General features: G+C 33.6%; 1 protein-coding gene across 1 annotated transcript in view; it reads left to right on the top strand.

The window, feature by feature from the left end:
- The window catches only part of LOC149795695 (cilia- and flagella-associated protein 206-like), a 41,226-nt gene extending 29,479 nt beyond the window's left edge, over positions 1 to 11,747 (top strand). Inside the window, exons 13-17 of the mRNA XM_089965575.1 lie at positions 1,898 to 2,040; positions 3,797 to 3,896; positions 6,990 to 7,133; positions 9,901 to 9,989; positions 10,969 to 11,747. Coding sequence (XP_089821701.1) covers positions 1,898 to 2,040; positions 3,797 to 3,896; positions 6,990 to 7,133; positions 9,901 to 9,989; positions 10,969 to 11,113 — 621 coding nt within the window. The 3' untranslated portion in view covers positions 11,114 to 11,747. The remainder of the gene's footprint in view (positions 1 to 1,897; positions 2,041 to 3,796; positions 3,897 to 6,989; positions 7,134 to 9,900; positions 9,990 to 10,968) is intronic.
- The last annotated feature ends 713 nt before the right edge of the window (positions 11,748 to 12,460 follow it).

The following is a 12,460-nucleotide window of genomic DNA, read 5'->3' on the forward strand; positions in this document are numbered from 1 at the left end:
ATGCTCTTCAGCATTATTTGGTAATGTCATAAGTTTCTGACTGTTTGTAAATTTTTCTTAATATATGTCTTTAATATGATTTATAGTGTTTAATTTTGCAAGTAACATAATTATAAGTTGTTTGAATCATGAGGAAAGTAATGTACACATGTAACATGAAAGCATGTGAATGGCATAGCTTTCAATGAGTAATTTTGTAGCATTTTGTCAATTGGCTGTGTGCAACAAGTTTAAGATTTTTTTAATTGGTTTAGTCTATGTAATATCCCAAGCTTTACTTCAGCACAAGGACAACTTTGACTTGATGTCAATATGGGATTTCAAACACAAAACAGAAGAGCTGTTTAAATTTAAAACAATTAAGTAACACTAGCAATAATAGAGATGAACAGGGCATTATGTAACAATGAGTTGAGGATATAATTATCAGTCTTTGACACTACAGTCTAAACTCTTCTCTTCTGAAATGGGTCCCAATAAATTTATATAATTTATGTGTTCTCTTACTTATTAAATTACACACATATAAACCTTTTTTGTCTTGTAAATTGTAAATGATGCGTGGCTCAATATTTGAAAGTTAAGAATACACTTATAAAAAGAATGGCTGCAGATATGATTGATGTACATGTATTTTCAAGAGTGCAAACAGACACAAATTCATTTGTAGAACACAGGGAAATATGGCATTTCTCAAGTTATATAGCACTTTGTTGTGTTCAAGAATGAATAACTACTTTAAATTAAATTTTAGAAATATATATTTCTTCAGTATATCAAATCAAATGGTCCTTAAAGGGAAGATTCACATAATGAATGCTCCTCATAAGAATACTATAATAGATACTCCCTACTGTACACATTTATTTATTACTATAGTAATAGTACTGACACTTTAATACACATCACTAGTGAAATTTTATTATGTAATAATATATAGTGTATTTATTTTGTCTGTCACTTGAGTAAATATAGAAGCATATAATTTCACCAAAGAGATGCTGATGGTACTCCAAATTTAAGGTCCATAAGAAAAAATAAAAATTACATTATACCAAGGCCAAAGATGGAATTTAAAAAAAAAAAAGCTTTCAATAAACTGGTCCACTGGTATGGAACAACATTCCCAGTGACATAAGGCAGGCTCCTAACATTTCTTATTTGCATAATCAATGTTTTAAATGGATGAAATCTTTAGAAAATTGAACAGTTCTAGTACAAAAAGACCCGACTGCTTTTCTGTAATTTTGCATCATTTTCATAGTTGAATTTTTCAGTGCAAGATGATATTTTATGTTTTATTTATGTTTATGTTTTCACAGATGTGCATGTGTTCCAAACTTGATAATTTGAATTTTAAAATGACTTGATTATTTAGTGTCAAGCCAGATTCGTCACATCATGTTGTATATACTGTATATATTGTACATAACAGATAGTACGCCTCAAGGTAGATTGCTTCTGTAACTGAGTTACCTTCTCTAAGTAAATAAATAAATAAATAAATAAATAAATAGTCTTTATTAACCAGTTAAATAATACTGCAGCAGAATAAGCAATTTTGTCTGTATCAACACTATTGCAGTATTTTTATTCTTTTTCAAATATTATATCATGTAGAGTACTTTATTTCAGTGCATTATATTGGAATCTCCATAATCAGCATACTGTGTTCATATTTGGTCATAAGGTGTCATAACATAGCAGAGACTGCAGGGTGTTGAGTTAGAATGAGAGAAATGCTGTTTGCCATGATAAAGTCATATATACATTGTTTGACATTCTTTTTCACAGTGTTTAGAAATATGTATATAAGTACTGTAATTACTTCAACCATGGCTTTAGAATTTGAGAGAAATGAGAGAAACTCAATTTTGTGCATTTTGAATACTTCCAGGGATACTGTGCCTGGACATTGGGCCATTATGATAGGTTCTTGGTGCCTGCCAATCCAGAAATAGGAGTGTTACGCTATAAAGATCACTACTATGCTTTTTCATCCAAGAAGGCAGCCCAAGAATTTGCACAGAATATAGAGGGGTAAGATTGAGAAGATGAGTTTTTGTAACACAAGATTGTTCTCTTCAGTTAAAGGCTTATCAAATGCTACATGAATTGATAACTTACATGTATACAGTGCACTCTTTGGTAATGCTGTATATGGAAGACGTTAAAGTGACTCATTATAAGTCAGGAAGCCTTATACCAGTGGACGTTCCAATAAAATTTTGTCCTGATAGTGCATTAAAATAAAATAATTGAGTATTTAATGATGGGAAATCAGGTTATAATTAGTTCTTATGAGCAAATGCTAAAACTATGATGAAATAAATTAAGTAGCAATGATAAAACAAAATTTGACCAGTTGAATGGAATCCATGACTACACTTTGTTACAAAAACAAAAGTATTCAATGGGGCATTATAGCAAGGGACCATAGTCTGAATACTATAAATACCACAAATTTTAAAGTGCAACATTTTTGCAAGAGAGCTTTACACATTAAAGGCTTTATTAATTATGGACATATCAGTAAATATTTATATTGGTAAGAAGCAAGCCCAAAAAATTGTAGGGCCCCAGGTTTTTCAAAATTGTGTTAAAATATAATGACTTACATCCTGTTTTCGAAATATAGCATATTTTTGTATGCCTCCCTCTGCTTTAGCAGAATGGGTCATATTGTTTTGCAGCAGTGCTGTCCATCCTTACATTTTAAGTATACCAATGTCTGTCCAAAATATACTGCAGCATGAGCAAATAAATTAATGAATCTAAAGCTATGAAATATTACATACTTTATCATGGTCATCAGATTAGATTTTCAGGTCATTACAACAGTGTTTTAATTAATACTTTTAAACATACTCCTGGACAAAAGCCATGTTAGTACTATTCAGCAAAACCACTTAAGAGGAACAAATGTAATTTGGTGTGTGTGTATAATTACTTATATTTTTGGGACCATCACAAGAATTTTGTTATATTTTTCAACAAATATTTGTATTGTTTTGTGTTTGTGTGTGTGTGATTTGGATTTTTAACATAGCTTGAAAAAATTTTCAGTCATATTGCTATGATGGCTGCAGTGTGGCAGTTTATAGTGATGTCTAGCACTGGGGATTCATGCTGCAGACATGTAGCATGATGTCCCACCCAGTCACATTATCCTGACACCAAGCCAACCAGTCCTAATACTAACCTCTTAATGCTGGGCGCCAAGCGAGGCAGCTGTTAGTACCAATTTTGTAAGTCTTTGGTTTGACTAGGCCGGGGATCGAACCCATGACCTCCTGCATCCAAGGCAGATGCTCTTACCACTAGGCCACCGGAGCGGTTGTTTGTTGTTTTGACTTTAAGACTAAAGTTGTACAAATGTAATTTGTTAGGAACATTTGTATTTGTCTTAATTTTCAGGCAATTTGAATCATTTTCAGTTAAATTTTCAGGCAGTTTTAATCATTTTTCAGTTCTTTTATTTATTTTTCCTAACTTTTTGGTTTTGGACTTTTTTTTAGCAAAAAGCTTGTCTGCAGTGAGATGTTTTTGCCATTTCACAAATTTCTGCACAACATAATGGTTAATTCAGTAATTTTTTGATGCCAAAACTTTACATTGTAAGTATAGATGTTACTCAGGAACTTCCAGCTGAATACCTTCAAAAATTATGGCAAATAAATTATACCTACCAGTAGTTAGCATAAAATGTCCCATGCAGATTTTCACATGAGAGTGAGAACAACCAAGATAGCAGTACATTTTACATTATGTGCTTGCTCTGATATATCATTTATAGATTCATTGCTTTGGTTGCTGAGGGTGCTAAAAAGAGTCCAGAACTGATCCAATTACTGGAGCTTCACACTCAGTTTGCAACTGTGACACCATATTCAACAGTAAGTGGACTGCTTTCTTGTAATTTAGAAAGTATGTATTATTGATAAAAAGAAAAATGTTGGAAATATATGTATGAAGTACAGAATTCCTCATTTGTGTTTACTATTGTATCAACCTAGTATGTAATACATAATAAAAAGGGGGTATAACTGTCACTATGTCCATTTCTCTGTCTGCACATATTTTCATTTCTAGAGCATAGCTATCAAACCAGTCAAGATATTTCAAGCAAAATTTGGTACACATATTCAGTAAGTTGCATGAAGTGACTTTTTATTCTGTGAATTTTCAGCATTCAGTATTTTTTATTGTTGTTATCGTGTTTAATGCCATTTTTCAGCACAAGATAGGCTATACATGGCGGCCAGTATAAGTGGTAGAGGAAGAACCTGGGAAAACCCCAGAAAGAACCACCAACCCACAAGAACCCACTGAGCCACTCATGGGCCACCTCAGTATTTTTTGTATTACCATCCATAAGTAATATATAAAATGGCAGTACAGGACCACAGGGTACATTTACTAACACTTTAAATTTGGAAAATAATTCCAATGTGAAAAAAGCACATATGGGCTTCAGGTACTTTTATAACACAAATAAGCACGTGTGTTTGAAAGATAAACAAACTTTAAGGCCTAAACACTGATTTTCTGGCTCTAATTGTGTTCCTAATTAGTTGACAGGTACAACTATTAATTCTACCTCATTCTGTATGTGAGGGATTTTGGGTGACTGAGTGGTCTATGGAGATTGCCTTTACAGGTCACTGACATCTCACCTCTGTCCACATGGGCTCGAGTCTTGGGTTTTGCCAATGTAGGTATGTGAGAAAGCTTGCCAGTAGCTTCCCATGCATTGATAGTTCTTCCTATGTATAGTTTATTTTGTGCTGAAAAATGGTGTTTCAATCCACCAGAGTGGTCTAAAGCGCTCACCATTCCGGATCACTGGCATCTCACCTCTGTCTACATGGGTTCGAGTCTCAGGCTTGCTAACATGGATATGTGAGAAAGCTTGCCAGTAGCTTCTCGTGGGTTGGTGGTTCTTCCCGAGGTTTTCCACAATTCTTCCTCCACCTGTTATACTGGCCGCTATATATAGCCTACCTTGTGCTGAAGAATGGTGCTAAACAACTTGAACCATATTTGTATTGTATGCTATAAACATTTGATTGCTGATTATGAAAATCAATACTTTTGAAATAATTGTATTTATAATAAATTTCACTAAAAACTAGTACATTTAAAAAAATGTGCATGCAATCTTCACTTATGCAAAAAATAACCTCATGTGCTTATTGTTCCATTTGTTACATCAAGTTATATCAAAATTGAGAAAGCTGGACCATCCTATAATTTCAGTAGATGTCTTTACATATGTGAAGGACAAGGTGGGGGCCAAGTGGGTAAATGAAATGAGATATTAAGGGGACAGTGTAGTACAATATAATGGTTGAAACAGCTACAAGGAGGTCTGAAAGTGTAAGAAAAGTTATGGACCATGTAAGATGTAGTCAAAGAAGGACCAAATAGGAAAAAAGACAGATGTTAAGTAAAAAAAGAGTCTTCAGGACAGGTAGTGACTTGGCAAAGAGGAAACTTGAAGACATTCAGTCATTTGAGTAAGAAGACCCAAAGTTGTTCTTCTAGCTTAAGTTAAAAACTCATGGCTTTTTATTGTACGTGTTTCAGTTTAAAAATGCTAAAATTAAACACTTCATCATCTGATAGTTAAGAATGATTTCTTGTTGAGGATAATGTTGTTTTCTGTTTTGTACCAACAGCCTACCGGTAACGATCTACATTCACATTAACTTACTGTCTTAGTAGTTTTTCCATTTGTAACAGTTTGCAAATAATGTGAAATATTGATAGCAGTAAATTAAAGGATGGAGTTGATGATTTGGTAAAGAGGAATACATTTATTTTGATTCTGTTTTAATTTATTGTATTATTCCTTTATTTTGCTATAATTTCAAGAAAAACAAAATTCATATATTAATTTAAACGGCATTCCTATGTTTTCATAATAATGATGCTTGACACCCTGTGCACATGAAAAAATGTTTTTTGTTATCATTTTTACACGAACCTATCAAATTTAATTGTCCATCCATAAGGAATGGCTAATAATAAGGGTTCCTGTATCCAATAATAGTAACCATGTTCTAAGTATAGGTGAATCAGTGCAGTAGCTAGGACCAGCACCTATTCCAATGCAGGTCATGACAGGTTAAGCATGAATAACAGCCAATTATATCTTCTTAATATACAGTTAAATCTACTGAGCAACATCCAAGTGCTTATCCCTCAAAAATATTCAAGTCTGAAGTATTGCAGTATTAGGCAAAATTTTAAACTATACCTTTAGCAGATTCTGAACAAAATTATTAAGGTGTTCATCCAGTGATAACCAAACAATAAAGTAAACTCACAGCTCTGTGGAAAGTAAAATTTGGAAGAAAATGGAATAGTGAAGTAAGTTACACTGGGAGTATACATTAATATATTAGGCTGTAGAACAAAAGTTTGGTCATGTGCAAGACCAGTATCATGAGAAACAAGCAAAGATGCAATTTCTGCTGTAAACCTCCCATGAATAATCTTCACGTTGCAGAAAAATCCACAAGCGTGGTCACATGTTTGTACATATAAATTGTACATATAAATTGTACATACCATAATAATCATCCAATCTATAACAAAGATACAATGATCTCATGGTCACCCAATAGTACTTCTGATAATAATCATCAAGTATGTGACACAAAAATAAAAATATCAGATTGGTAACCCTATTGTATTTATCATAATAATCATCCAATCTACGAGACGAGAATAAAGAGTATCTCACAGGTCACCTAATTTTATGTATCATAATATCACCCTGCCTGTGACACAGAAACAAAAATTATCATTGCTTGGGGGGTCTTTTTTCACAGCATTATACCTAAGTGACATTGCCTTTATGTAGCAATTTACGTCTATGTTAAGATATATACATAGCAGTTTACATCAATGTTAAAATATATATGTGGGAGTAATAAAGAAAACGATGTAGGTAAATATGAGATATATTCTTTATTTTTCAGGGAAAAGATAAGGGTCGAATGATAGAAAAGCCAGTAACAAAATGTGACAGTGGTACTCAAACAGATACTCATTTCATGGAAACAAATATTGTCATGTCCTATGAATGGAATGAGTGGGAGCTGAGACGAAAAGCAATAAAACTGGTAGGGTATGATAGTGTTCTGGATCAGTTTGTCCGATAGTGGAACTGCTCTCCAGTCAAATTTGATTTCCTTAATGTATCTTGCAAAGTTTAAAAATTGTGATATGACATTTGACCTGAAAGCATGTATTTAAGCCATTCTACACATTTCAAACACATACAGGTACAAAAGCTCATTGATTACAGTTTCAACAATAAGCACATGGTTTTGTTATTGTCTAACCTTTTTCTTTTTAGAGAATAATGGAAGACATATTAGAGCTTATGTCATTGCCATCTGTAGTGCCCATATGGTGGCAACAACAATTTTAAAGTTTTTATGCATCCCTACAATGTGAGACAACATTCCACAGAACCCTATCATTTTGTGATGGGACAAGTCAAATCAAGGGATAAAAATCTGCCTCATACATTTTGTTTGATTGTGTAATAAAATAAAGTGTATAATCAATTTAAAATGGTGGTAATATATGAGCAGTTAAAAAGTACATTCTTATGTCACGTGTTTAGGCTCGAATAAACAGTAACACAAGATAGAGTGAAAACAACAAGCTTTGAAAAAAATACAATAATTTATTTCCCTGTAAAAATTCTGTAAAAATAAAAAAAGATATGAACTTACAGTTTTATAGAATCAAATCCAAAATTAATCCAAGAATAATCCATGAATAAAATTTAGAAGTCCTAATAACAAAATGTTCTACTGATTTCAAGTTCAAATCCCAACGAAGAATCCAAGATGGAAGACGATGACATATGGTGAAATCTGTAGTGTTGAAGTCTACAGTTCCTTGTAGAAACAAGAATTATCATTCCAGTTTCAACCGCTCTGGTGGCCTAGTGGTTAGAGCGTCCGCCTTGGATGCAGGAGGTCGTGGGTTCGATCCCCAGCTGAGTCATACCAAAGACTTACAAAAATTGTACTAACAGCTGCCTCGCTTGGCGCTCTGCATTAAGAGGTTAGTGTTAGGACTGGTCGGCCTGGTGTCAGGATAATGTGACTGGATGGGACATCATGTTACCTGACTGCGGCATGATGCCCCAGTGCTAGACATCACTATAAACTGCCACACTGCAGACATCGTAGCAATATGACTGAAATATTGTAGAAGCTATGTTAAAAATCCAAATCACACACACACACATCACTCCGGTTTCTGATAGCTGAATAAATTTTTATAAAAAACTGTTCTTGTTCCACAATATTACATGAGCACGCGTATTTTCCAGAAAAATAACAGAATTAATCCTTTTGAATCCAAGTAATTTGAAATAACTCCAAACAGCACAACATATAACTAGCAGTTTAACAGCCCAGCTTCTACTGAAATTAATTCTCCAAAACAGAGATTATATATTTTCCAAAAATGTAAACAAGGGGTCACATGATCATCTTCTAGAGACTTATAGAAACCATGTACCTGCTAAAGGTCACGTACACCCAGTGTGACCCTGACAAAAACCAATCATTTTATTCTAAGAAATAAAAAAATAAAAAAATTGTTTGCATCTTAAACCCGAAGTCCCATCATGACCTCAACAACAGCCAATCATTTTAAAATAAAATAGAACTTGTTTACGATGGTTGCAACAAATTTTTGAAACAAGTTCAGGATTTAGATCAACACCTGGTGTTTATAAACTAACAGTCAAGGTCAGACTATTTTCTGAAAAAAGTATCATCTCTAATGAATAAATTTACATTACAATATCATGTATTGAAAAATTTAAAATTTTTTAAACTGACAAACAATTAAATTGAAATAAATATATACTAAATCAGATATAATTAAATCAGATATACATAACATATATTATTTCAAGAAACTCAAGTTGTCCATCATCTCCAGTTATAAAACTTAGTGGATAGCTTGTTCGTGGGGTAAGGAAGAAATCTGTTGATTTTGGTTCAAAAAGGTCAAAGTTCAGGGTCATGGTGACTAACAGAAGAAAAATGGTTTCAACACAATAACATTAATTTTATATCATAGACCTGAGATAAACATTGAGGATTGCTTGCACTTTGGATCCGTAAAGGTCAATTGATTTAAGGGTCAAAATATAAAAGATCAATTTTGTACAGTTATTTCATTTATCAGCAATGTACTCACCCAAGTTATGAATAATTTACATCTTGGGTAAGAAAAAAGCCTATCAGTTTTGGGGTTGAAAGATTAAAGGTCAGGGTCATTGCAACTCGAAGATAAATGGATTTTGCAGAGTACCCTTGTTTCTAGAATAACTTCTTAAATCAAAATTTGTGGGTAGTTTACATTTAGGTCAATAAAGAAACCTACAGATTATGGGATCTATAGGTCAGAAGTAATGGTCATAGTAAGCCCAATAAAAAAAGAAATGGTTTAGCACATTAAGTTTAGTTCAAGACTGCATACCTTGACCATAGGATGAGGTCATTGAGACCAAGTGACCAGTAATCTCCTGAATCAACCATTCTCTACTAGGACCTATATAGAGGACTGTGGAGCACTGGGCAGGCATATCTTGTGCCCTTAACAGTACTCTTGTTACATTTATCACAGCTAAAATCTCATGCATGATGAACAAAACAGCATTTGCATTCTGTAAGAACTTTATGTAAACTTGATAGTGAAGTAATGAGATAACTTTCCCACATATTACTTTCACTATGTCTTGATGAAGCAACATCAACCATGCAAAAGATATTTGCTGCCACAGAGATACTCCAAGAATAATATATTTCTGACATGCTGTTTTTTACAGGCTAATTTCCAAGATTTACTTTTCAGGCCAACTTGCGGAAAAGGATAACACACTCTGTCCAGACCAATCTTAGCAACATGAAGAGAGATAATGCCGTCCAAGTCTGGCCGCCAAAGTAAGCCGGGTTTTTATACTTTTGTTTGGCATTATAATTTTTATGTAATGTTTTGTGAAAAAAGTTCTTTCAGTCAATTATAGTAATTATTTAGATGATTAATGCTCTTTTGGTACTAAAATTGAAATTGCCTAATCCAGCCATTGAGTATTCTAAATCCCTACCCAAATTTCCTAGAAAACAGTAACACAGGCCCTTTTGCCTCCTAGCACAGTATTTGACACTATTCCAGCTTGTTGTCTAGTTAGACAGACATGTTTGGTTCCCATTGTAGCCATAATGTACAGATCTTGCTGTAATATATTATTGTGTTGGCACACTTGTGGCAATGATCATCAGATGCTTTACAGTTTTATGTTAAAACTTGGAATATTGCCCGTTGACATCTAGGTTCTTTGGCGGAATTGATTGCAACTGATATTGATTTGGGCTGACCAATCAGACCTAAATCCTCTTCTGTTAGCTATGGAGTCTCAATATATAGATTAATCATCAGTTTTTTATATTTTTGTCCAGTAAGAAAAAAAAAACCTAAGAGTGAAAGTTGTTGTGTTGGTGGGCCCACACAGTGCACCATAGCATCCTCTATTGCACTATCCCACTCTTTTACATGCCTTGGTGTTGTTGTGTTGGTGGGCCCACACAGTGCAACATAGCATCCTCTATTGCACTATCCCACTCTTTTACATGCCTTGGTGTTGTTGTGTTGGTGGGCCCACACAGTGCACCATAGCATCCTCTATTGCACTATCCCACTCTTTTACATGCCTTGGTGTTGTTGTGTTGGTGGGCCCACACAGTGCACCATAGCATCCTCTATTGCACTATCCCACTCTTTTACATGCCTTGGCGTTGTTGTGTTGGTGGGCCCACACAGTGCACCATAGCATCCTCTATTGCACTATCCCACTCTTTTACATGCCTCCTGCAGTTCTTCTCATCAAAGAATCATAATCATGTAATTTTTTAAAACTTACAGGAATGTGGAAACACAGACTAAGACAGACTCTTACTCCAATGTTCCAAAACCACAAGTTTTCCTGGCTGGCCTACGTGGTGGTGGCATGACTCAACCAACAGCAATGACCAAAATTGACCTCACTATTGATGTGGACCAGACATAGACAACAGCAATGGGGCAGGGGTGATAAGAAGAGTTTAAATTAATTTAAAACATGACTAGAACTTTGGTTTATATTCACATGATGTAAAATTCAACAGAAAACTTTATTCACATGTGCTATTTACATGTTTTTTGGTGAAACAGATAGCAATGGAAAGGACACATTTGATTGAACTATCATAACTCAAGAGATATGGGAAATGTCAAATGAAGTGGTGTAACTTTAAATATCAGAACAATTTTTCAACATAAAAATTTAACATGACTGGTAAAAAGAGTCTCATAAATTTGGGAGTGATTTTTGCATCTTCTTACAGTAAAAAAATCCCAATCCTTTGTACCAGAAATCAAAATGTACTCAAATATACAAGAAGTTTTCTGATTGAAAACTTATGAAAGCTTGTGTGCCTTTAGAAGCTGGCAACCAATATTAAGGCTTTATTTATATAATGTTCACACCCAATCCAAACTACTTTATAGCTTTAATGAAGCATTATATATCAAACTGTATGTGCAGTTCTCATGCATTGTCATTATGTGGTCTTTTTAGTTTATGATTGATAGTCTACTGTGATATTAAATTTAGCGTCTGAAGGAATAATTGTATTTATATGTAATAAACACATGAAATTTTACTGTGCTCTATTTTATATTTTTTAAAACACCTGTACTGTTATTGAAATGACATTATGACTGATACAAATGATACAAGATACTGTTATTGACATAATACAAAATTTACAAGTCAAATTTTATAGAGGTTTTATAAGGGCCAACTCAAACTAAAATATTTGTATGCATTTTTAGTAATTTTATCTAACATTAGTGGTTTAAAATTGTGGCGATGTATCCTTTAGTGATCACATATACAGGGATGTTTTTATTTTAGCAAGGACAAGTGTTTTCTACCTAGCAGAAATTGTCAACTAGAATGTACTGAAATAATCTGGACTACATAAGACTCTTGAGAGAACAGATCAAAATATCTTAATTATCTTTCAGAGAGGGAAAAATATAAAAGTTATCTAGAATCATGCAATAGGATTGTCATTTAATTGACACACCATTCTGTTCCATGAGAAGAAAAAAATACTAGTACAGTGGTGTCAAGTAATGTGAGATGTTGGAGCATTAAAATCAAGACTGGCTACTGTGTCAATTGCCATTTCTAGCACTTTAAATAGTCAGTTCTTAATACCATCCCAAACAGTGGATACATAACTAATGTCCCTTGAACTTTTACAGTGAATGTATTATTCTTGTACCAGATATTAGAGAAAATGTTTTATATACTACCTGTTTTTATGGGTGTATCTTTAACATACATCCTGAGAGCAGAGAAACCTTA

The sequence above is a fragment of the Sinohyriopsis cumingii genome, chromosome 7 (genome assembly GCF_028554795.1).
Source record: "Sinohyriopsis cumingii isolate HCF-2022 chromosome 7, ASM2855479v2, whole genome shotgun sequence".
Classification (NCBI taxonomy): domain Eukaryota; kingdom Metazoa; phylum Mollusca; class Bivalvia; order Unionida; family Unionidae; genus Sinohyriopsis; species Sinohyriopsis cumingii.